Here is a 25,203-nt window from a genome sequence, read left to right on the forward strand (position 1 = left end):
TTTCTCTTATTTTATCTCTGATAGCTCTGTCAACTTAGGTAGCTTATAGAACCTAACCCATTAAGCATTTTTAATTAAAAGGAAGGGAGCCATTACACAGTCATATATCATCTGGAAGCACGTGCGTTTCCCACAGCCCAGTGATCCCGTAGCTGCGTTAGGCATACGCCCTGTCCCTTTCTCTGCAGTTATTCGTGTGCTGAGTACTCCTAACAGATGGTCTCAGATGACAGGTCTGGTGGCATGCAGTTAGCACTTTGATCTAATGGCAGGGAGTTACTTAAGAGTGATCAGTACCTTGAAATTTCTGATCTCTGAAGTACGTTTCTTTTTAACCTCAGTGCAAGACTTCCTGGGGGATTGTCCAGATGTTTACAGCTTCATCCTGGATTAGGAATTATCCAGGGAGTCACTAATCAGTAGGAATTTACTGAATGAAATGCCTGCTGTCTGCTGACTAACACTAAGCTCGTTCCTTTAGGGGCTACAGAGAACTAAAAGTCCTTTAGTGTCCCCATGCCTCGGTGTCTCCATAGTCAGCCCAGAGATGAGGTGGACGGACAGGTGTACGTCAACCTGTGGGGGGTCTGTAGTGTTGAGAATGTGGACACGCACAGTGGGCCTGTGAGATGAGGCTGCCCTAAAGCATGGGACGAGGACTTGGATAAAACTGCACCCAGGCTCTGTCCTGGAGTCCTGCCCGGAGTCCTCCCAGGGGCAGGAGGGCGTGAGGCTGACCTTGAGCGATGGTGGGGAGAGGCTTCTGCTCTGAAGCAGGCTGGGGCCCCCAGGGCTGTTCGGCAAAGGAAGGCCCAGATGGCTGGGGTTGAAGGGAGAGGGGCTGTCCCATCTGGGTCCCCTGGAGAGACCCCAGGAGGGCTTTGTGCGCCACGTTTCCTGTGTCATTTATTGTTGTATCAGATGTGAAAACTGGGCCTTGGAAAAAATAGTTATTCATTTGAAATTAATAATAATAAACTCATGTTAACATAATTGATATTTTTAATGGAAAATAACTATTTTGAAAGCAAAAAGAAAAGAAGAATGGAACGTTTTCTTGTGGCCGGCCTCTTCAGTGTCTGGGTGAGTGGAAGGGCTGGTTTCCTGTTGTTGCACTGCCTTCTGTCTCTGGCTGCCTGTTGTTTTGATTGAAGTGTTTGAGGAGAATCCAGTCTCGTGCAGATGTGTAGTTGATTTGGGGTACTTCAATAGCCTTTTCAGGCAACTGTGGATATTCTTCTTCCATTCAACAGTGGAACTCAACAAGTGATAATTTCTTAAAGGCTGGTGGCAGTGTGCAAGCTGAAACCTCGTCGGCGGACTTTGCTCCTTTGTTGTCCGAAAACCCACTGGTCTAGCTGACACCGAGGAGATCTCTGCCCACTCAGGGCCTTGTAACGTGCGCTGCTCTCGTGAGAAGTACTGATTTGCACAGATCTTCTGAACGTCAGCAATGTCAGAACAGACGTTAACATCTTCACCGATCTCATCAGAGAGATCTTAAGTATTTGAAGCTGTCAAGCTTAGGGGAGCTGATGGAACTTTTTCCAAAATTCTAATCTTGCTTGAGAGCTCAGATTTTATCATTGACAGCAGTGATGCATTTCCTGCAATGACAGGTTCACTTTACTCGTTTTTGAGAAAATGTCTTTCTCGGTCTAGGTAGCCATGTTGTCCGTCGTTCTTTCAGTGGAAGTGGGTGTTTGAGGGAAGGAGCAGCCAGTTCCCCCCACAGCGAGGCAGCCGCACAGGGGCTGACCTGGAGACAGCCAGTGCTCTGCTTTGCCTGCCCGTCCACAGAAGACGGCAGTCGTGTGCCTGGGGGTCTGGAGTGGGTAAGAACCGCTGTCACTGCTTCGTCAAGGACAGTCCACGTGGACTCAGCTTTTTTGACCGTGAGCTCCTGGCAGCGGAGAGTGACCCGCATGCAGCATTGGTGCCACGGCCCTGATGCCGCCTTCGCGCCGTCAGTCCACATCTCGGCGTGGGGAGGAAGCACGTAACTGCTGAGCATCCTGGAGGAGCAGCTCTGACCTCAAGGGCTCCCGGGTCCGTAGGCAGCTGAGAGCTGCTGCCCTGCAGGGGGTGGCGGCTGTGTCGGCCCTGCTGCAGCAGCGCGCAGTCTGTGATGGGCCACGTCTTGCATTTCGTCTCCCCACCCCGCAGACGTTAGTCATTTCACACTGAGCCTGCTGAAACCATTCATTCTGCTGAATTCCATTAATTATATGACACCTGGGAAAGCAACACACTGTGTGTCGTGTTTGTGTGAAAAACAGAAGCGGTGGTGAGTCGTGTAGCCAGCAAGCCCCCGCCCAGGACAAACGGAGCCCTGCTGGGTCCTGACGCTTTACCTTAATCTGTTTTCAAGCATAGGTACCCACTTTAACTTCGGTTCATCGTGAAGCTTAATGTACCTAATGTTATATGAAGGAAAATGTAAGTTTTAAATTCCTATGAGAAGTTAACATTTAACCAAAGGTCGTTTACATTTTGGTTTATTTTTTTCCCTCTAGGTCGTTTAGGCCAATTGGGTTTGAAGGAAGGGTTTCCATCTGCTGTGAAAAATATTAGTGCGGTTATTGGTATGTTTATACAGCATGCCCAGGATGAAGGTAAAACTTTTGTTTATTATTTTTAAATCATTTGTGTTCCTCTTGCTGAACCTCTTTTTGAGTTCCTACTGTGGCCCTGCTCTGCTGTGCCCTGCTCGTGCGTCTCTGCTGGGGGTGAGGAGTGGGTGATTGTGGGAGCGGCGGTCTGTCTGCGTCCTCGGCGCTGGCATCTGACTGTGTGTGGGTTTCCTGTGGTGTCAGTGTGGCCGCGTGCCCCATGGGGCAGCGCCTCCCCGAGGAGGTGGGCTCACTGGCCGTCCAGCGCTGACCTCCTGTCTCAGCATGTCGGTACTCTCTTCCTGCTGCCCCGTGAACCCCGAAGGGTGACTGGACCTCAGCCACCTGCAGGGGCCCAGCTGAAGCTGCGTCGCGATGACCAAACGAGGTCACGTGTGGAGTGCACGGCAGCCCCAGTGCAGTGCCAGCGGTCATTGCTCAGCATCGGGAGGGAGCGGGGACCTGGATGCCTTGTGAGGCGGCCTTCATGGTGGTGGCGTCCTCTGCTTCGTGTACCGCACGGCATGTGCTCTTACACGCTTACTCTTCTGTGGGAAGAGCTTAAAACTCAAAGTAACCCCTCAAAGTGATGAGTCTTTTATTTGAATGTTATGCGATCCAGGAGTGATGCAGTTACCCTCTTCCTTTCAGAGACACATGGGCACACCTGAAATTTAATGCCAGGTGCTCCTCCCGTGGGAAGTTCTTTGTCTTCCGCTTTCAGGGCGAGGCTTGGCAGGTCGAGCTGATGAGAACTGCTTTCTCTTTGACTTTAGCAGAGCTGCTGAGGGTGCGCGTGACAGTGCCCCCTTTCATGGGCTCAACCGTGTATCACCGTCAGAGAGCAGCCAGCAGAGCGAGCGGCTGACGGGTGTCTTCCCGCCGCGCTGTGGGCGCCCCTCTCGGCAGCGTGGCCCCGCTCCCAGGAGCCAGGGCCTCGCGCTGGGTTAGGCCCTGTGCTGGGCCCTGCCCCACAGCGCAGCCCGGGAGCCCCAGGACGACTGTCCGAGGGGTGGTCTTGACTTGTTTTATGCACAGGAAACAAGCCCCAGGAGAAGAGGGCTTAAGGCCTGGGGCGGTCAGCGCCGCCAGCCCGCGGCCGGGCTCCCCGCGCCCAGCGCGCAGCCCTGCACGGGGCGCGCGCCCCCGCCGGCTGCAGTCGTCGTGAATTGCTGCTTCTCTTACCGTTAGACCCGGGTCTCTGTCTGCACCGCGTGCCGGCCCTGTGCTGCTCTCGCTGCCCTGCAGATTAGGGGAGGGCAGCTTTATATTTGCATGTGTGGGTTTTGTGACGGCGTCTCTTCGCTTTTAAATAGTAGTAGTTTGCCCTGTAGGGTATTGCATCACTAACAGTATATACTTAATAATAAATTTTAATGAAATAACTCCGAAAATTAAAAAAATTAAATTTGAATTAAGTAACTGCTAAATACACTTACGAGAGTCTAAATGAGAACTCTATACCGTAACCTCTAACCCAGTCTACAGTTAAATGCCATGATCTGTAATCTAGTGTGTGAAGGTGTGGTGTGAGAATAGCTTCTCGTTTGCTCTTACTTTGCTGGTTTCCGTTTCCAAAGTCCACTTACAAATACTTCCGGTGGGTATTTAATGGAGTCATTTACCTGATAATGCTCTGGGGCCCGCATTTTGTCAGAACTTAACCGTGTGGGGTGTGATCCTTCCAGAACTGGCTGGCAAGCCTGGTCACGAGAGGACGCAGCTTCAGGCTGTGCCCTCCACCCCGGCTCTCACTGCCCTCGGGGCGACCCTAGGAACCTGTATCCAGCTGCTCTGGTTTGGGGATTTTTTCTCTATCTATAGAAGGGACTTAAATGAATTTTTTCATTGTCGAATTTATTTTTAATTTTTGGTTTTCATTGCTGGTAGATATTATTCTGTATTTGAGTAGTATTTCAGTAGATTAACAACATAAAACATTTTGAATAACGAAGATTTTCTCCTTGTTGACTGACATGAAAACTCTTTTCAGATATACCGTGGGGTATACAGCTGGCAGCCGTGTACGCTCTGTGTGACCTGAGTCCCAGCAATCCCGCGGAAATATCCAAGATCCTGGAAGCCTGGCGCAGAGAGACGGCGCACAGCGTGCCCTCGGCCGTGGTCGGCTACCTGCAGGAGGTCAGCGCGCTGTGCGCCGACGAGCTGGCCTGACCCGGCTCGCGCCTGGAGAAGTGCCTTCCCGCGTCCCAGCGGGAGCAGATCAGTCCGCGTCAGGATGCAGACCAAGGTTGCAGAGAGCGAGACCTGAGGGAGAAAAAGGCGCCGAGAGGCTCTCCTCTCTGTGGCAGAGGCAGGGGAGCGCGCAGAGGCTGTTTTCCCCCAGACCACATACATCTCATCAGTGATCTTGTGACGTATGCATTGTGTTTCGTTGTGTCTTGGTCAAACAACAAAAACTTGAACTTAGCCCTTTTTTTGCTGCAGAAAGTGTCCTTTTAGTCGCTTTTTAAAATTGAGTGGCATTTTGTAATGAATTTAATATAAAAACATTGATTTGGTTCCTGAGCCAATTTTGGACTTTGTGCCCAAATGACTGACTAGGAAAAAATGAGGTGGCCCAAAAGCTGGGAGGCCCGTCTGCTGTCTTAGCTGGAAATGGGCTGCAGAGTTCCCCTCCAGGTGTCGTGCACAGCTGATCAGAGTAAATAAAACAGGGAGAGCCTTTAGAAACCCACGTTAGTGCATTTCTTCGTATCTCTAAAGTCCTTAAAAATATTTAACTACGTGTCAGTAAAAGGAGCAGAGCAGACGTCTCCGCGGGCGCCTGCGTGAGCGTGTGCAGACAGGCGCGGGCGGGCGCGCCCCTGCGCGCGCCGTGTGCACGTGAGCAGCTATGATGTGTCTCACATTTGATGGTGTTCCACTTTCGGAATTTTAGTGTTTGTACATAGAAATGGGTTTAATAACTCACCATGGTCCTGATTGTCGTATTTTCATCATTTCTTAAAACTCTTGTATGTGTTTTTTATAATAAAAAATAAAAGTAAGCCATGCACATTATTGTCCTGATGAGTAGAGTCGCACATGGCCTTACTTCTGTTCCAACCAAAGTTGAAGAGAAAACCCTGCACTAAAGCAAAGCCACAGAGCAGCGGCCTCCAGAGGAGACCCCCCGGGTAGAGGCGCGGTCACTGCCAGTACTTAGCTGATTTTCCGTGTTCTCCCGCGGGCTCTTAGTGATAGCAGACACCGCTGGCCCTCCGTCCTTGGTTTGTCCGTCTAACTGCAGTCACTGCCCTTTGACAATTGTGTTGTCACTCCCTCCTCCTGTTTTTAAGTGATTATCACGAACAGATTTATAAACAGCTCTGCCTTGCCCTTTGCACGCTGTAGTTGGTGTGTTGCTTCTTTCTGCCACTGCTTAGTGAGCACGTGCTCTGAGCCAAGGCCTTGCTGAGAGGAGCTGGTGATCAGCTGGTAGAGAAGAACCCTGCCCAGGCACCCTGATCAGTGAACAGTCAACAATGTCAGTAAGTGCAGTGAGGGAGACATGGGGGTCTGTGGTAGGAGAGTGGGAGACCCCTCTCTGTCTCTTTTGGCTAAGGAGGGTCCCTCTGAGGCAAAGGGACCTGCCTGGAAAGGAGGGCACCCTGACAGGTGTCCGGGACAGGTGTGCACGGCTCTGCTCTGAGAGGGCAAGAGCCTGCCATGCGTGGGCAAGAGGCTGGTGTGGGCAGAACATGCTATGTAAGGGGGCGAGCTTCCTTTGTTCGGTGACACGGGTAAACCGCCAGTCACTGGGACCTGGGCAGCCCTGGGCTTGGTCACACTCGCTGGTCGGGAGGTTTGAGCAGAGGCGTCAGATGAGCACAGCTCACCAGGCTGCTCTGTGACGGGGAAGGGGGGCGAGGCGTGGAGCAGGCCTATCCAGGAGTCAGCGCTCATCGTGCTGGTGGCTGTGCAGACCATCGGGGTGGGTGTCACATGGGTCTTGGAGGTGGAATCAGTGTTGAGTTTGTGGCCTGGGGGTGAGGGACAGGTGGGAATCAAGATTGCCAGGGTGTTGATTTCGGCACCTGGGCTTGGGGACACAAACCCTAGGTATATGTTTGGGACATGATACATCCAAGTGGAGGTGACAGGGAGCCTTTACTGGCAAAAGGCTGGAGTTCAGGCAAGAAGGGGCAAAAGTTAGGGAGTGGGTAAGAGCTTGGAGGCTGTTTAAAGCTGGGAGTGCGTGCGCATGCGTGCGTGGTAACCTAGGGAGAAGGGTAACTTCCTGGCTCAGCACCTCTGTGGTTTGAAGCTGTGTGGGAGAGGGAGGAGGAGGAGACCCCCCAGGGCAGGAGGTGGCCGTGCAGCACCTTGGCTGCTCCCTTGCCCCATCCTGGAAGGCCAGAGGTAGGCAGCCGACCGCCGGAGCCGCCAGTGGAGGAGCGGGGCGGTGGGTGGCCTCTGCTTCCTGCGGGGGTGGTGAGCCCGTGGGCATTTCCCAGGGAAGACGGGCTTAGAGAATGCTGCCGGGTCAGAGGGGTGAGGGAGAGAGCGGGTCTGCAGACTCAGTTTTGGGGAAGATGCTCCCAGAGAACAGGTGTATCACATGGTTCAAACGTTAGTTTAAGCTCAACAGTTGCACGCGTTCTCACTGGGGGTGAGGTGCACCTGACAGCCCCCCCGGGGTGCGGAAGCCCCTCGTCAGCACGGCGCTGACTCCACAGGCCTGAGCCTGCTCAGGGTCTCCCTCAGAGGGTGAAGCAGTTTTAAGCTGTTGTTAAGTTTAGTTTCTGGTCCCCAGGCAGAAGTTGTAGAGTTTTATCGTTTAAAAAAGCTGAATAAACACGAAAAGGTGGGTAAGCCTGTGAGCCTGGAGTTGGGCGGGGCTTCAGGCCGGCGTCGGCCTGTGGGCCCGGGAGGTGCACGGGGCCAGGGGCTCGGGCTGGCCCTGCAGGCAGCCCGGACGGGGCGCAGGGGGGCCTGGCCCGCCCTGCCTGCAGCCGTGCGGCTAGGGCAGGTGACAGCAGTGTTCTTAGTGGACGTCTGGGCCTTGTCCTCATGCACATTCCTAGGGAGGTCCCCGCTTTTCACTACAAGCACAAAATCAGCCTGTAGGTGACACTTCAGGCTGTGATCCCCGCCGCCCCCCAAGAATACCAGGTCACACTGCTTGCTTTGTTTATTAAGGTGGGATGTGGCCACATCTCTCAGATTTTCACTGTAGCGACGCTGTGTCCTTGGACGCGGCGGCCGTTAGGGGGCGCCATGGCCCCACTGTGAACAGCAGCGTCGGGCGCACAAAGGGCCCCTCGGGCTGCAGTTTGCTCTACGGGAGCCTTTCCGTTTGTATTTTGAGCCTTGAAGAGAGTGAGCTTTACTGCCTTGGCCCATTATGTCCAGAAGCAAGTAGGAAAAACAGGTGGAAAGAGTAACATGTGGACTCAGTGGTATTCGAGGTAATAGCCCCCCTGCCCCCACCCCGAATAAGTAGAAGCAAATACTTTCCCTGTTTGGTCAGATTCTTTCCTGGGCATTTTTTAATGATCCTAAAGCAAAATGCTTTGACCAAAAAAAAAAAGTGCCAGGTGTGAGAGTGACGGTGGGAGGACGGTTCTGTGACACGCTGGATGGCGTGGGTCCCCTGCCCACAGGGACGCATCAGCTGCTTTCACACCGCACCCCGACACCTGCTGTCCTGCAGGGCCACGGCACGGACTCCGTGGTGCGCACGGCTCGGTCTGACCAGCCCGCCTCACTGCGACTGAGGACCCAAGGGTCTCCCTGAGGGGTGTTCCAGAAATTTGAGGGACTTCGGAAAGTAAGACAGAGCCATTAACTTAAACGCTTTCCTCTCTTCATCTCTTCATTTGCCTGACACTTTCTCAGAGAAATTCAGTGTGCTCGTTTTGCTTGTGAAGCAAACGAGAAGTCCCTTTTCTTGCCTCTAAAGAGAATTTTAGGGAAGACCTGCTTTAACGGCGTGACATCTGCCTTCGTGTGCTCCCGTTACTGTTATGAACTAAAGAGCCGCCGCCGTACTGTAGTCAGTTTGTTCAGCGAAAGCATTGTGACCATGTAGCCAAAGACAGAATGGTGAGTGAGAAGCTGTGAGACAGGGTTCAACCCAGTTTTATGAAGATGGAAGCATCCATTTATGAAGGACTTCAGGTCTGGGGAAGGACTGTAGGACCAGGGCTTCCTGCCCGTGCTTGGCACCGGCCCTCTGCGGGGCTCTGCTTCTGCTGGGAACCGTGGTGCTGCCCGGGCACCTGTCCAGGGGCTGGATCCTGGGGACAAGGCGGGATGTGAGGCGGGCTGACCCCCAGACCAGCGGTTCTCACAGGGCACGGCCTCACCCGGGGGCTGTCCGGTGTGTGCAAGCCTCCAGGTGAGACGCGTGCTCCCTGCAGCGGGGGAGCCCTGTCCTGCCCTGGGCACCACCTGTTCTCCCGGGCCCCTCTGTGTTCAGGTCAGATCCCCGCTGTCCAGGTAGCCGGGCCCCTGTCCCCTTCCTGACCCGTGTCAGTGGGAATTTGGGAGAAGATGAGGTGTGCACATTAACTGCCTTCCACCCTCTGGAACTGAATCTAGTCCCTGTCTCTTGTTTTTCATTTTTTTATGTCATCTTTAAGAATGTTATTTTTCCCTAACAAATAGCCATTGATTGCTGCTCGGGAGATAATTTCACCCTAAATCGTGAGCGTTCAACTGACAAAACTCCACAGAGGAGGAAACGGGGGGTGGGAGAAGTGAACCCCGACCCTGGCCCCACCACCCTTGGCTTTCACAGAAGGGCCACTCTTGGCTGCCGTGTTCTTATATATAAATTTGTATTATTAAATATCCATTTTAATGGTTTAAGTTTCAATTCAACGTGTTTTATTATTTGATTTAATCTTTTCATCCTAGTTTTGTGTGCATGTAGTGAATGAAATGTCAAAACAGGTCACACACTGGAATGTCTGTCCCTGTCACTCAGGCCCTGATTTCCCAGGCAGCTCTGTGACCAGGCTGTGGGCTTCCTTCCAGAGACCCCAGGTCCACAGAGGTGAGGGTCCTGTGCCCACCCCCAGCTCCTTCCGATGGAGGCAGAACCTAAGGGCCTCACCTGCTCTGCTCCCCTCCTGAGGTCCCTGGAGGGTAGCAACAGACTCAGACACTTCCCCCGTCTCCCACCTGCTTTTCCACTGGGGAAGTTGTCCCCAAGGGTGGAAGGCGCGGGCAAGGGAGCACTTCGGGTCAACTGAGCAGCCGATCCTGCCAGGAGGTCAGGTCTGGAGGGCTGTCCCTCTGCTCTGCCCCTCTCCCCGGGGCTGCTGTCCTCTTGTCCCCCGAGGGAGGAGAGCCCCACATGCCCACACCTCGCCTCTGCTCCCCACTGACTTGGGGGGCAGGCGAGTGTTGCGGGGTCTCCACCCAGCTGCCACCCCAGGCAGCACGAACACCGCAGCTCCTGACTCCAAGGACGTTTGTTTGTGTTCCCTAAACTCCAGGCCAACCTCAGTTAGCTTCTTCAAAGCAGCCTTAATAGAGACGCAGCAAAGCCTGAGAGGAGGTGACCATTCTGATTTCTGAATAAAAACCGCGTTTCATGTTTCGTGACAGTTCTTAAAGGAAAAGAGCGCCTGTGCTGTCTCGGGGGCTGGCTTTTAGAGGCAGCCGGCGCCTTTATGATGAGGTCACCTTGTGCCGCGCACGGGTGAGCCTGCGTCACCGTGCCCATTCACACCTGCTCCGCTCCTGCTGTGCTGAAGGCGCCTTGGTCACTCGGACTCAGGAGGGGCCTGGAGCTGGGAGGTGACTGACAAGGTGGTGAAGCCCCAAACACGAGTGCCCGGCACTGCCCTGCCCTGCCGGGACTCCTTGCCCGGCGTGGCCCTCGGTGGGGGGACCTGGCCCACCTGCCTCCTCCGGCCTGTCTGTCAGGTGCCTGCGGATAACTGGGGGCTTTTTAAGAGAAAACCACGGTCATGTTTGCAAGTGTTTGGACAGTCCAAATCCGACCTCCAGGAGCGGCCTTCGTAGGAAGACCTGGGGCGTCAGTGTGCTTCTGCAGGAGGGAGATCTGCTGACCTATATCCCTCTATTTTTTTCAACCATTGCTTCACCTTTGGAGAAAAAATAGTAAGTTTCTGGAGAAAGAGGAGTGAGTTCTCACAGAGGCATTTAGCCTGCAGGGGCTTCTTTTTCTGAGTGGAGTCCCCTGCCCCCACTGTCCTGACCCTGCAGAGGAGGGCCAAGGTCACGTGACCCCAAGGCACCATCCCTTTGGGGAGCGCCCATCGGTCGTTGATCCAGAGGCCAGCAGGACTTCAGCTCAGGCTTCTGCTCCCACATCACCCAGAGGAGAACCTGCCAGTGTGGGGCGTTTCCTGCCTCTGGAGTCTTGTTCGCATGCAAATATCTAGAAAAGTGTATGTGGAATCTAAACAATGATACAAATGAATTTATTTTCAAAACAGAGAGAGACTCATAGACACAGAAAACAAATTTATGGTTACCAAATGGGAAAAGGAGAGTAGGGTAACTTAGGAGTTTGGGATTAACAGTTACACTTCACTGTATGTAAAATAAAGAACAAGAACCTCCCGTACAGCACAGGGAACTGTATTGAAAGCTTGTAATAGCCTATAATGAGAAAGAATCTGAAAAATTATATATATATATATATACACACACACATACATATATGTGTGTGTGTATATATAGACAATCTGAATCACCTTGCTGTACACCTGAAATTAACACAACATTGTAAATCAACTATACTTCAATTAAAAAGAAAAGAAAAGAAGAGCATAGTTGGGTTCTGTTGTGGTGACAGTTGCGCCCCAGAGTCATGCTGTCAGTTGCGGAGCCATGTTATCGAGCAAGGGTGGACCAGGAGAACCAAACATGACCCATGTGCCGCCTTAAAAGCTGAAGAAGTGCTTTATGCTCAACATCATTCGTCATGAGAGAAATGCAAATTTAAGCCACGGGCACTAATCTGCCTTTTGATGGCTAATGTTGAAAAGACACATCTTGCCAAATGCTGGCAAAGTGATGCTGAGCATTTTCATGCGTTTTTGTCATCATACATCTTTCTTTGCTAAAATGTCTGTTCAAATCTGTTGCCCACTTTTTTATTGAGTCAGTTTTTGCCTTTTTACCATAGAATTTGAGAGTTCTTTTTATATTGTGGATACAAGTTCTTTATCAGCATGTGATTTGTGCTTTTCCTTACCCTGAAGAGGAAATGAGTTTTCTGGATTTTCATGCAATTTTAAAATGCATAACTTTTAATTTCTAAATAGAAATATTGGCATCAAAAAAGCTACAATTTCATAAACTGTAAGTTCACTTTTTTTCTGGCTTTCTTTAGCTGTACATCCCATTTTTAAAACACTTAAGAAAAGGAAATCTGATTGTGAAGGCTTTGTTTTTTTTCATACGTTGAGCTTTGCATTTTGTCCTGTGAATGAAAAATATTGCAGCCATGTAGTAAACAAAGGACGCTGTCCTCAGCTGCTACCGCCACCCCCGACAGCAAGGGGAGGGGAGGGAACTCAGGATGGAGGCCAGCAGGCAGCCGGGCCTCTGCTGTCGCCCCCACGGTGCCCCCTGAGGGGCCTCAGGATGGGAATGAACAGGACACCAGCCCCGGACACCTCGGTGCACATCAAAGGAGAGGTTTCAGTGAGCGCAGACTGTTGTATCTTCCCGTACATAGAAAAGCACCAAATTCCGTAACTTGAGATACCTTGTTTTCTTTAACAGAAATCTGATGTCCCAACTACCTGATCTGTGTTGCAAAAACTCCTATATATCCTGGATCCTCCCTGGCCTCTTCGGAGCAGCCCCTCAGAGCCATCTAAAAGGCTACACCTCAGGCTTAAGTCCTCAGGAATTCCCCCAAGTAAAGTATAACTCTCAACTTCTAGGTTGTGCATTGTTTTCAGTTGACAGTCCTCGCCTGGCATTCCTTTCCACTCAGTTCCCACCATCTGACCGAGTGCAGGGAAAGGAGAGAGAAAAAGCCATCTTAAGAAAACCCTTGTGCCTGCTGTCTCAAGTTGAGTTTTTTTTTTTTAAATCCCACGCAAGTGCGTTTCAATGTTGACCTCAGTTCCCTTCCTCTCCTCGGAGCTGGGGCCTGCAGTCACCTGGCCTTCCCGGCAGGGGGCGCTCTGCACCTTGGTCGTGAGCCCAGAACCATCCACTGGTCCGGAGACCCTCCTACACCCAGACACATAAACACAGGCTCAGGAGAGAGAAGAGACAAAAGGACGCAGAGGTGTATTTCACATGAACCTACTGCTTTCTTTTTTCCAAACATGCTCCCGGTGTGTTCTAAGGAGGAAACGTCCATGGAGCAAAGACTGCGTCAGCTGGTGGTGGCCGCGCTCTGGAGGACCTGGGAGGGAGCGTCCTGCGCAGAGGTTTTGAGCGAGTGTTGTGCAGTTACACCGTTACCTTTCGGCCTGGTCGCACACCGCAGCTCACCTGGAGCTACAGCGGTGGGGCTGGGGGGCGCGGGGCGGGGCTGGGGCAACGCCGCGTCAGTCGACCTGTCTTCCTTTGTGACTTCACGTGGCTCTTTGCACCCCTGGGCCTCGTCTTCTGTCTTAGTGTAGCAATGATGAAACAAGCCGTGCAGATACCATAAATATTTTTATGGGTCACCCCGGAAATCTTGGTGGGGCTCAAAACTTTTTTCTCTAGAAAATACAAATAACGCGCCAGAAGAAATCCGCTGCAGACACTGAGAATCTGCGCGCAGGAGATGTTCAGCCTTGGCGACGTGTCTTTGTGTTGGCAAAGGCCACGTTTCAGTCTGTGACCCCAGTGGGGTCCTGGTCGTTTGTCAGTGGACACCGTTAGTGTTTGCTCACCATCGGAATGAAATTCCTGTGATTGCTTTATTTGCCTTTGTTGTTTTCCTGTTGTTGTTTCTGTTGTTTTTCTTTTCTTTTTTTTTTTTTTTTTTTGGACGGGGGGTGTTGGGAGAGTGGGGGTTTGCTTTCAATGTGCCAAGTTCCTGCACAGGTATCACAATATTCTTTGTTAACTATCAGCAATTACGTGCCACTGATTTCAACTGATTAACTTTTTATAGATTTTTCTTGGTAGTTTGTCAAGACAAACTACTGTTTTTTAACATAGAGGACTGCTGTATCTCTGTCTTCCTCGGAGCCTGCTGGAAATCAGGCACTGCTGTGATCCCCGCGGGCTTCCCACGCCGGGCCGGGCGGCGAGGTGACCTCAGTGCCGGCGGAATGTGGCTCGCGAAGAACACTGAGTGGAGCCGAAGAGACCTGCGGCCGCGGCTGGCCTCCCGGGCGGTGCGCCGTGCCGGGCGTGAGGCGCGCTTCCCGTCCAGAGCCTGCGTTTCGCCGCGTCAGGCTGAGCAGATGGGGAAAGTGGCAGAAAGGCCAGACGTGGTTTACAGCCACTTCCCTTGTCTCTTGAAAGAAGATAGATGGGGGCCTGGTGCTCCCCGCCTTTAGAGCAGGACGGCCAGCCGACTGCTCGAGGCAGAGGACACGCGGTGGCCCAGAGCGCGATCAGCCCCGGCTGCTCCCCGGCCCCAGCGGCCGTCCCCGCGGCCGCCCTCCGCGGTCACCTCAGCACCGATCGGGCGCCAGCCAGGTGCGAGCGCCCGGGGGCGGCGAGGAGCTCGGGGCAGGGCTGGCGAGGCAGAGGCCAGGCGCAAGCTAGGCCTCAGGCTCCCGTGCGGAGCCGGCTCCCCGCCCCGTGTGTGTGTCCTCGGGGCAGGCTTCCTCTCCTCTGCAGAAAGGGAGAAGCCAGCACGTATCAGGAACCTCACAGTCACCTCCACTCTGTCGGATGAATTTACCCCGGACTCGCTCACAACGTGTGTGTGGGAGTCCAGATTTGACGATGCATTTCCCTTCTCAGTTATTAATCTTGCACAGATTTATTCAACATTTTACTCACAAAAGCCTCTGAGAGCAATTAACAGCAGCTTTTTGTCATTATTTAAAATACATGTTTCTGCCCAACAATTAATTTAAAATTAGAAGTAACTTAAGTATTGTCCTTTATGTCATAAGGGCTTATTTGAGATTTAAAACAGTAACTTCGTAGTAGTGACACATTTACTTTTAAACTTAGTAAAGTATCTACTTTCATGTCGGCGTTCACAGCTACCAGACGAAAGGCTACCGTGACGCTCACTTTAACGCGGCGTTTGTGAAGCCGCAGTGGGCCAGCAGCCAGGGGAGGGGGCAGGCTCTGCCCTGGGGAAGCTCTGCACAGCGCACACCCACCTGAGTGTGTAGCTACCTCGTCCCAGGACACACACTTCCGCCCACGCACCCAAACCCTGAGGTGTGCTTTAAAAATATGCCTCCGGGGGCCCCTGGAACCTGTGAACACGCCCACCCGTGGTCAGGAGAGCAGGGCGGAAATGGGAGCTAAAGGGGGGACCCTGCAGAGGTGCACACAGAGAGCACAGCTGAAAATGCTGGATAAAATATTTACAATATAATGCACAGTTGAGCCCACAGAAAATAAGGGACTCTCCCACAGGGAAGAAAGGACAAGGAAACTGGAATCCACAGTGGGAGGGATCACAGGCCTGGACGGGAACGGAAGGGAGGAAACGGGTCTTGGATGGCAAACAGGTTGAGGTTTAACGGCCTTCCTGTTGAGGACGGTCACAGGAGACAAGGCCTTGGGCCAGAAGAACATGTTCTCATCACCGACAACTCCGCCCCATAAACTCATAAACCCCTGGGTCAAGCCAAGAAAAAATCCACAGAAGGAGAAGGCAGGTACGGGAACACCTGCACCTCCCTCCATCCTAGCTGTGGGCAAAGCTAGAAAAACTACACACACACACACACGCACACACGCACACACACATGCACACACACTCACCAGTATCTTGCATGAGAATTTCTACCCGAAGTCCCGTACTCATGGGAGCCTGGGCAGGAATGACACCACCTACGTGGCCCCAATCTCTCCAAATTAGTTTACAGGGCCCCCAATTCAGCAGCACTAATGCCCCCAGGAAAGGCAAGTGCACATCCTCGTCAGAGAAAAGCTCTTTCTAAACCGTCTTTGAAGAATCACTACAGATAAAGTTCCAAGGAGCATGAATTCATACCCATACCCACCAAATTATTAAACAGATGAGAAATAAACCCAGAAACAACAAACTGTTGTCAGATTTATGGGATTTGTATATGTTTTATTTATGTGGTTTAGAATACATAAAATAATTGTCTTTAATTTGTTTTAAAAATAGTAGGGGAATATGAAAGTGTGACAAAAGAATAAGAGATTGTAAAAATTTATGAGACAGCAGATTTGAAGAAGAACAAAGTAGAACTTCTAAAAACAAAAAAGATACAGATACGCCCACACACGTTTATTTCCAAGTATGAAGCCAAGGGACAGGATAAGAGCAAATTAGTTTCAAATGATGAGATATTGGTATAAAATTTCTCTGGCAGTAATTACCCAGAAAACAACTCAGAGAGACAAAATGAGAGAAAACAGAGAGAAGGTAAGAGATGCAGACGATGTCTTTTTGGTTAGAATGTAGAAAATAAGAGACTGTTGCTCTCAGGAACCCAAACAAGGTGGATGAGCCGCAAAACCATGGTCTTTCTAAACCAGAGAGCTGATGCAGCAGCCACGAAAGGGGGGAGAATCAGAGTGTGAGAACTGAGACAGGGCAGCCAAAGACTGCCTGGAATTGCAGCTGCCACGACAGGGCACCAGCAGGAGGCCCGGGCGTCCTCCCCCCGCCCTCCCCCAACACTTCAGGGTCCCCACTGACCTCGCTGCAGGAGGGGCAGGAGCGCTGAAAGGGACCCCTCCAAGGCCGGCCAAGCAGAACCAGGCCTTCACACGGGTCCAGGGCCTGGGGCCAGCCGGGAAAGCGAAGAGAGCGCTCCAACAGCCTACCATGCTGTCGGTCAAGTCGTAAGTCAGAAGGCAAGCTATCATGGTGTGGAAAGCATGAATCGATTCGGAGAATCTTGCTGGCGTTCACGCCAAAATTACCGCAGAATGGAAATCCTGAGCCCACCCTCAAAATACTTGCAGCTAGCAGTGAACTTAAACCAGCTAAGCTTGCCCAAAAGTTCAGACCCAGCTTAATTATAGAACAAGATGACTCAGTCACTCCAGGCCAGTGACCTGACACAAGAAAGAAAGCTCTTTTCTAAAGGAAAACATTTACTTCAGCCTCTCCTGTTCTGACATCTCATGAGGAAGGAAGAAGACAGTTAATAGAAGCAGAACTGTAGGGAGACCAGATACTGGAATTATTCGAGAGGAGCTTTAAAATACCTAGGAATTTGCTAAATGATCGACTAGAAATTGTGTACAGTATGGATGAGGAGATGGTGAATTTCAGCAGATACAAAGCAATTACAAAAATAAACCAAGCAGAAGTTCTAGAAATGAGAAATACAATATCAGAAATACATATTTTATTGGGTCTAATAGCACAATGACTCAGCAGAGGAAATAAGGCATGAACCTGAGGATGAGGACAGGTGAACTGAAATCATTCAGACTAAAATGCAAAGAGGAAAAAATAACAAACAAAAAAAATAAACCAGACCAAAACAAAACAGAATAGATAAGTATGTCTTAACCTATGGGACAGTATCACATGGCCCAATATATCTGTAATTGAAGCCCCAAGAAGGAGAAAACAGAAGAAATATAAATATTTAATGAGATATTTGCTGAGAATGGTCTAAAATTGATGAAAAACATCAACCCACAAATCCAAAAAGCTCAGAAAACACCATTCAGGAAAAATACAAAGGACACGCATGTGTGCACACACACACACATCCCATACATACACAAACAAACGTCAACCTAGAGTTCCATATGCTACAAGAATAGCCTTACAAGTAAAGGTAAGCCAATCTCAAACTGTTACATGTTGTATAATTTCATTCTTGAAATGGCAAAATTATAAAATGGGAGACAGATTAGTGGTTACTAGGGGTCATCGATGGGGGGAGAGGAGAGAGGGCAACATGAGAGATCCTTTCAGTGTCGGAAGTTCCACTGGCATTGCATCTGTGCCAACATCCTGGCAATGTTGCACATGGTTCTATAAGGCGTAAGGTGTTATCGCTGGAGGAAACTAACGAGTAAAGGATACATGGACTCTCTGTATTTCTTAACCTTACATGTGAGTCTGCTATTGTCCCAAAGTAAAAAGATAAATTTAAAAATTGGAGGCAAAATAAATACATTTTTAGAGATGAAAGCTGGGAGAATCTCTCTCCATCAAAATTTCTCTTCAAGAAACACTGAAATAATTTCTGCGGGCTAAAGAAAAATTATATCGGATTCAACCCTGAATCTGTAGGAAGCAATGAAGATCACCAGAAAAGGTGCATATTTGTATAAATTTAAAAGACCTTATCAATGTGTGTGTATTCTTGAAACTGCACATATATATCTTTGAATAGTAAATTCCAAAATTTTAGAGTAGGAAGGGAAAGAAACCAAGAGAGGTAATGGCATCTGGAGACGGTCACACCTGCTACGCCGCACGCAGGAGGGGAGAAAAGAAGTGCTGTTCTGACGGCAGGAGACGGACAGTGATAAACGAACGTGGTTGGAAAGTCAGAGTGGCCTTGCTCCTGCTGCAGAGGAGCTTAAAATGCAAGAGGAGGAGTTGCATCTTGTGAGGTCATCCAGTGCCCCCAGGTGTATCAAAGCCAGTTGTCAAAACTTGTGTGAAGAATCAAACTGAGGAAAGATTATATTGTTGCTCTATATTAATACCCTGTAAGCCAGGTTTTAAAATGTGCTTGTTTGAGTTTCATTAAAAATAAAAAAAAACCTCAGTCACTAATTCACTCCAAATGAAAATCTATTTGAGATAAACTGTAGACCTAAATGTAGAGACTAAAACAAAAAATACATAGAAGAATGTATTTGTGATCTTGAGGCAAGAAAAGCTTTCTTGTGAGGCAAAGGTATGATCATAAAATCAAAAATGATAGATTAGACTTCATCCAATACAAAAAGGTGATAAAGGACCACAAAGCATTATCAATAAAATAAACAGGCAAGTCACAGACTGAGGATGTGTTCATAAAGCAAAGTATTTGTATCCAGAATACATAAAGAACTCCTGAAACCCAATAACAAGAAGACAGCCCAATTTGGGGCAAAGGCACACAAGTACGTCACGAAAGAAGACACATAAACAGTCAGTAAGCACGTGAAATACTGCTCAACATCATTAATCATCAAGAAAATGCATACTTAAAACCCAGTGAGGAGTCACTACATTCTCCACTGGAGTGTCCAAACTTGACCGGAGCCAGCGCTGGAGAGCCCTGGGGCAGCCGGACCCTCACGTGTTGCTGGGGGGAGTGTGAAATGGAACGACCACTCGGCAAAGTGTCGGTTTCTTGGAGTGTTAAATCTACTTATCTGATGACCCAGTAATTCCATTCCACTTAGGTATTTGTCCAGAATAAATGTGTATGTCCACACAGAGACTTCTGTAAGACGTTTATAACAGTCAAATCTGGACTGCTGATCAACAGAATGGATAAACTATGTTTGTTCACACAGTCGAAAATTGCTCAGTGAAAAGAAAAAAAAGAATAGATTACTGATGCACACGCACTACGTGTTAAGTCTCAGAATAACAGGCTGAATGTAATAAGCAAAGACAAAAAAGACACACTGTATAATTCAGTAGGAATAAATGTCTGGAATAAGCAAAAGAGACCCACAGTGGTAGAAGTCAGATGAGTGCTTGCTTCTGGGTGGGAGGAGGAGATGAGACTAGCGTCTGCTGTTGAAAGTGCTCTGTGCCTCTTCACAGAGCCTCATGGACTAGTCCACTTGCTATCTGAGCATTTCAATGTGTGTAAGTTGTATTCAAAGACACCTTTCCTTGTGTGCATTTGGGTAATGCTGCCACCCCCAGCAGAAAGAGCAGAGCTGATACTTGAAGTTTCCTTCACATGGAAATTTCTAGAGGGAAGAAAAAGAACGGATTTGAGAACATCACCGCAACGACCAGCTCCTTCTGCTCCTCCCTCAGAGCCTCTGCCCTCTGCAGGTGCCCACCTCCGTGCTCTCTCTGGTTCAGGGGCAGCGAGGCAAGGGACCCAGCAGCATAGCTGCTTTCTGGGGGAACATGACAATTCTCTCCCTGTGGAGTTCCAGAAAGAAAGGAATATCCACCAGCTGCCATCGTCAACTTTAGGTGTCACCTTGGCTAGGCTGGGCTGCCCTGTGCTTTGGACAAACACCCATCTACATGTTGCTGTGGAGGTACTTTCTAGATGTGATTAACATCTACAATTAATTGACTTTAAATAGAGGAGTTTCCCCTTAACGATGTGGGTGGGCCTCATCCAATCAGTTGAAGGCTCTCAGAGCAAAGACCAAAGTTTCCCAAAGAAGAAATTCAGCCTCAAGATGGGAACATAGAAACCCTGCCTTGCCTTCCAGCCTGCTGCCCTCTGGAATTCAGACTCAGGACTGCAGCATCAACTCTCAGCAAGCTGAATTCCCAGCCCACTCCATGGACTTCAGACTTCCTGGCCCCCACAATGGTGTTAGACAATTCCTTAAAATAAATCTCTCTCTCTGTCTCTCTATATCCTTATCTGTACATAGATATAGAGAGAGGTGATGTGTGGGTGTGTGGAGATACATAGACATTGATGTAGGGATCCCTACATACCTACATGTCCCGGGAAATATGCAGACTGTGGCTACAATCCTACTTGTCTGTCTGTCTGTCTATCCTTTCACCATATCACTGCTCCCCAGAGACCCAGAACCTCATGTCCATGATGAACATGTCCTCCATGTCTCTGAAGAACCCAGACTGACACACCTGCTGTACCTCCCTCTGCACCAGCCCAGCATCCTGAGTCAGAGGAGCAGGTGGCCCGGTGTGAAAGGTCGTTTATTTGGAAGAACGCATTCCTGAAGTGATGGATGAGGGTCCCTTCCAGCTGGCACCTTTGGGGACAGGACATTCATATTTCTGGGTCCAGATTCCCTGAAACGGGGTGCTGCGCTGCTCACCACCTCATTCTTCATGGGGTACCTGTTCATTATTTCCTCCATGAAAAATAGTGGTGAGCTGCAAAATTGTTAACCACATTCTCTTCTCCTGGGGGCTGGGGGCTTTTTAACCACATGGTGCCTCTTCCAGCTGAGGGCAATTACTCTAGAGTGAACTCAGCAGTGGGTGAAGGTCGGCTTCTCACAGTCGCCGTGGAGTTAACTGCTTCGAGTGTGACTGGAACCCCAGATGCTCCAGGTAAGGGGAACAGCTCGGGGCAGGGGGCTTTGTCCACCCTCCCTGGCCCACACCCACGTGACGCAGGCAGCCCTGCTCCCCCAGCCCCTCGGGCTGTATTAAGCTCTTACTTCTGTGTCCCCAGATCTCAGAAGCTCTTCTTGAAAGCCTCGAGCTTGGTCACTCGTTGGGGTCACATGTGTGAGGTCCCTTCCTCCCCTCCTCGGGCCCTGTGCCAGCACCAGGCTTCACACCCATCACCTGAGTCACTGCTCCAGCCAGGCAGGGCTTTTAGGACCCCAGTCCTGTGGACAATGTGGTACCCACATGCTATTCCTCTGAGCACAGCGCCATCAATACACTGATCAGCAGGCCTCTAGATCCCCATGAGGGACGGAAGGCTGTGGACAGGGCCCAGCTGACCTCACCCATCGACAAGACCTTTTCTGGTGGGGAGGCTGGTATTCGGCTGCTGGAAGCTCTCATGTGTCCTACAGCTGCTAAGGGCGGATCCGTTCTCCTTGGTGATGGCAGTGCCATTGAGTCACTGAACATTTCAAACACGACGTCTCTCGTAGCTACAGTAACCAAGTTACCATCATTATATGCAGCTGGTCTTCAGTATTTGTGGATTCAATTCTGTATTTGTGGATCCACCTGCTAACATTTATCTGTACTCCCAAATAACACTGTCAGTGCCTTCGTGGTCATTGGCAGACGTGGTCCTGACACACGTCCCCTGCTGAGGGGAACAAGTCGTTCTGCCTCCCGGTCCCAGCTCTCACCCTGGAAACAAGTGTCCTTTCCACCGTCTATGTAGTGACTGATGTTTCTTATTGGTGTGCTTCTCACTGACGATTTTGCAGGTTGAAATTGCCCTCAAGCCTCTTGCAGGTGTGCTGTCCGGTGTCCAGAGCGCAGGGAGGCCGGCTGTGCCTTACGGAGAAAACCACGTGTCAGGTGAGCTTCGTCCAGGCGCCAGTTACAGAGATGCTGGCGTGAGTTCAGCGTCAAGCACTCAGCTCTGTATGAAACCAGTGCCTTTGAACGAGACACCTAAAACCACAAACCACGTTATGTATTGATGAGTTGACAAAAATGTGTGGCCAGAGGCCCAGGAACCTGACCCCGTTTCCCCAGGAGCAATGATTCAGCGCTGACCAACCCCGTCTTCGGGGTGGTTTCATCAAACGCCCAGCAGCCCTGCCGTCGCCTAGACCAGGGCTCAGGGGTCTCTGCCCTGGGCCACGCCCGGTCCACCCTCTGCTCAGCCACCAGGCCTGCTGGTTTTCACACTGTCGGTGGCTGTTCCTGCACTTCAATGGCAGACTCCGGCAGCTGAGACAGAGCACTTACAGCCCTGAAAGCCTAAATAACGAGCTTCTGGTCCCTTCCAGAAAATGTCTCCACCTTGTACACAACATGTACACAAGCTCCCAGGGAATCCTGCCACCTCTGGCTGTGGTCAAGTCTTCGCAGGCAGTGTGGTGCAGGTAAGGGGCCATGGCTGGTGAGGGAGAAACAGACCCAGGCTCTGGTTCCCACTCGCCCTGACCCCTGATCCCTGATTTCAGACCCCAGCTGTGCTGCTCAACAGCCAAGGGCAGGATGCTCAAACTTCCTGAGCCTCAGTTTCCTAATTTCATGCTAAAACCCACATCCTTAAGGGTTGTTTCTTAAATTTCTTGATATTATAATCCTGTTGAAAGAGGGACATGGCATTATTTTAATTGAACTTTCTCCTGCAAGGTTACATGTCATCATCCCACTGGTGGATGTCGCTGGTGGCCCACCCAATACCTACTTTCTTTTCTTCCCTTCCAACTGTGTCAGGCTGGAAAAACGACCTCTCCCCCAAAAGTATCCAGACCTTAATTCCTGGAGCCTATGACTATGTCACCATACATGGAGCAGGGGAATTAAAGCTGCTCATTCCTTAATTAATCTCGAGATGCTGGATTATCAAGATGGAACCAAAGTAATCTCAGGGTCCTTAACAGCAGACAAGGGAGGCAGGGGAGGAAGAACCAGGGATATAAAACTTCAGGAAAGACTTGCCTGTGTTTTGCTGGCTTCAAGGTTGGAGGAAGCCACAAACCAGGGAATGCAGGCAACTTCTGGGAGCTGGGAAAGGCAGGGAAACATTCTCCCCTCACCTTCCAGGGAGGATGCAGCCCTGCCTGCCCCCTGTTTGGAGCCCACTAAGATGCAAGTCAGACTTGACCTCTAGAACCGTAGGAGAAGGAATGGGTATTGTTTCGAGCCTCAAAATTGTGTTAATTTTTCACAGCAGCAATGGGAAACTCAGACACCCACGGGACCCTCATTCTGGAGCAACAATGAACCCAAGTAAGGAAGGTATTTTCTAGTCTCCTTTGCATGGGGGGTGGCCGTGTTACTGAACCTGGACTTGGGTCTGCTCGCCCGTGTGCCGTAAAGCCAATCTACTGACGCCGGGGTGTGAAGGAAAGTACAGCCTTTATTGCAGGGCCGAGCAAGGAGAATGGAAAACTCAGCTCAAGAGACCCAAACTCTCTGATGGCTTTCAGGGAGGGGTTTTTAAGGGCTGTATGAAGGAGGGCTGCCAGGTACATGACCAGCTCGTGCACAATTCTTGGACTGGTTGGCATAAAGGTTGTTTTGAGCATCACCAATCTTCTGATTTCAACCAGTCTGAGGTCTACATGCTTGCGGTCAGTTTTAATCTGATGTGGTCTGAGGCCTCGGGTGCAGGTGGCGTCTGAGGGCCCAGGTGAGCCAGGAGAACATTGATTTGAAATCAAATCATGTGGCAATTGTATAATTCCTCCCCCAGCATTGAGCTACCCCCACGTAGGCAAGCAGTTGGATTTATTCAGGACCAGGGCTTTGAAAATCATGGAAACATTAATAGTTTTGTCAGAATTGTTGTGCTCATGAAATGCGGTAATTCATGCAGGTCACCTTCACCTAGCGCAGGTCAGTGCACAAGCACAACTGCTCACACCCGCCGTGGAAATAGGGCTTGTGCTACAAACTGGAGTTCTCAGTTTGCCCGTTTCCTGGCTAAGCGGAAAACACAACGCTCCCTTGTTGGTATATGTGACCTGTGTGTGCCAAGCGCTGGAGTGTGACGGGGGCGGGGGGGGGGAAGATCTGTGTCTTTCTGCAGGTCCAGCAGCCTTCAGTGTCCTAAATTACATGGGTCCTTGAGGCCAGCCCAGAACAGGGCTTGAGCGAAGCTGATTATTTTATCTCTGGTTCTCCTCTTGTTTAGAAGACTTAATTGGTGCTTCATCTCACATTGTTCTTGGAAAACTGGGTAGCCGATGATACCAGTTGCAACTGTGTGATGCATTTTTAAGCTGATATTTATGTACAAAATGTACTGCTACCAAAAACAAGCTCCCCTAGACCAGATGTTTTTATCACAAGTCCTTGGTATCTGGGAAAAAATAAAACAGTGCAGTGGGCTGGTCGTTAAACAGTTAAATTTCAGGGACCACACTCTTGAAAGTGCCGCTTCGAATGTTCTTACACATTTCTTAGCGATGGAAGTGACTTTTACCCCAGAGAAGATGCAGTGTTATTGTTTCAGAAAATGACGCTAAGGGTGTTTGAATCTGCTTGGCTGAATTTCCGCCCCTTCCAAATATATTTTGTTATTTTTTTCCCTAATGCTTTTTACCTAAAGCTTGTGTTTTCTCATCCTGCTGCCCTCGGAGGAAAGTGTGGGACGGTAAGCAAGGCGAACGTTCTCTCTTAGGGCTGCCCCTTGCAGAGAGTGTTTTTCCCTCATTCTCTTAGTGACTCTTGTTTGGGTCTGTCCCATACCGTGGTCTACTCCTCGGACACAGCTGTCCTGAAGACCCCGGTGAGAACTCTTCACTACGCTAAGCAACGCAACCGGAAGGGAGCTTGGGCGGAGCCTCATGACCCCTGCGGGCCGCTCGGCGTTAACCTCTTGTTGGCTCGCGTGCGCGCTCTCTCTGTCTGTCTGTCTCTCTCTTTCTGTGCGTCTGGGCTTCGCCAGGGTCTGAGTGTCCCTTCTGCCACATTCCTCCATCTCTTTTTGGCTCTTTGTTTCTCTCTCTCCTTCTGTGGGTTTCACAACCATTCCTTTTGCTTTTTTAAAAGTCTTTTTAATTTTATTGTCATCTTTCATTATGTCCTTTTATTTTTAATTAATTAATTACTTATTTTTCGTGGGGGGAGGTGGACAGGTTTACTTATTTTTTTCCTTTAATGAAGGGACTGACGATTAAGCCCAGGACTCCATGCAGGCTGAGCGTGCACCCTACCGCTTGAGCTATACCTTCCCCCCTTCCTTTTGCATTTTTTCTCTTTCTTCTTCTAAGTCATATTTTGTCTATTTTGGGACCT

The 25,203-nt window shown here is 50.1% G+C and overlaps 1 protein-coding gene across 1 annotated transcript in view; it reads left to right on the top strand.

Moving 5' to 3' along the window:
- Positions 1–5,633, top strand: part of ICE1 (interactor of little elongation complex ELL subunit 1) — a 48,192-nt gene extending 42,559 nt beyond the window's left edge. Inside the window, exons 18-19 of the mRNA XM_032469711.1 lie at positions 2,517–2,615; positions 4,606–5,633. Of these exons, the coding sequence (XP_032325602.1) occupies positions 2,517–2,615; positions 4,606–4,787 (281 nt within the window). The 3' untranslated portion in view covers positions 4,788–5,633. The remainder of the gene's footprint in view (positions 1–2,516; positions 2,616–4,605) is intronic.
- The last annotated feature ends 19,570 nt before the right edge of the window (positions 5,634–25,203 follow it).

The sequence above is a fragment of the Camelus ferus genome, chromosome 3, assembly GCF_009834535.1.
Source record: "Camelus ferus isolate YT-003-E chromosome 3, BCGSAC_Cfer_1.0, whole genome shotgun sequence".
Classification (NCBI taxonomy): domain Eukaryota; kingdom Metazoa; phylum Chordata; class Mammalia; order Artiodactyla; family Camelidae; genus Camelus; species Camelus ferus.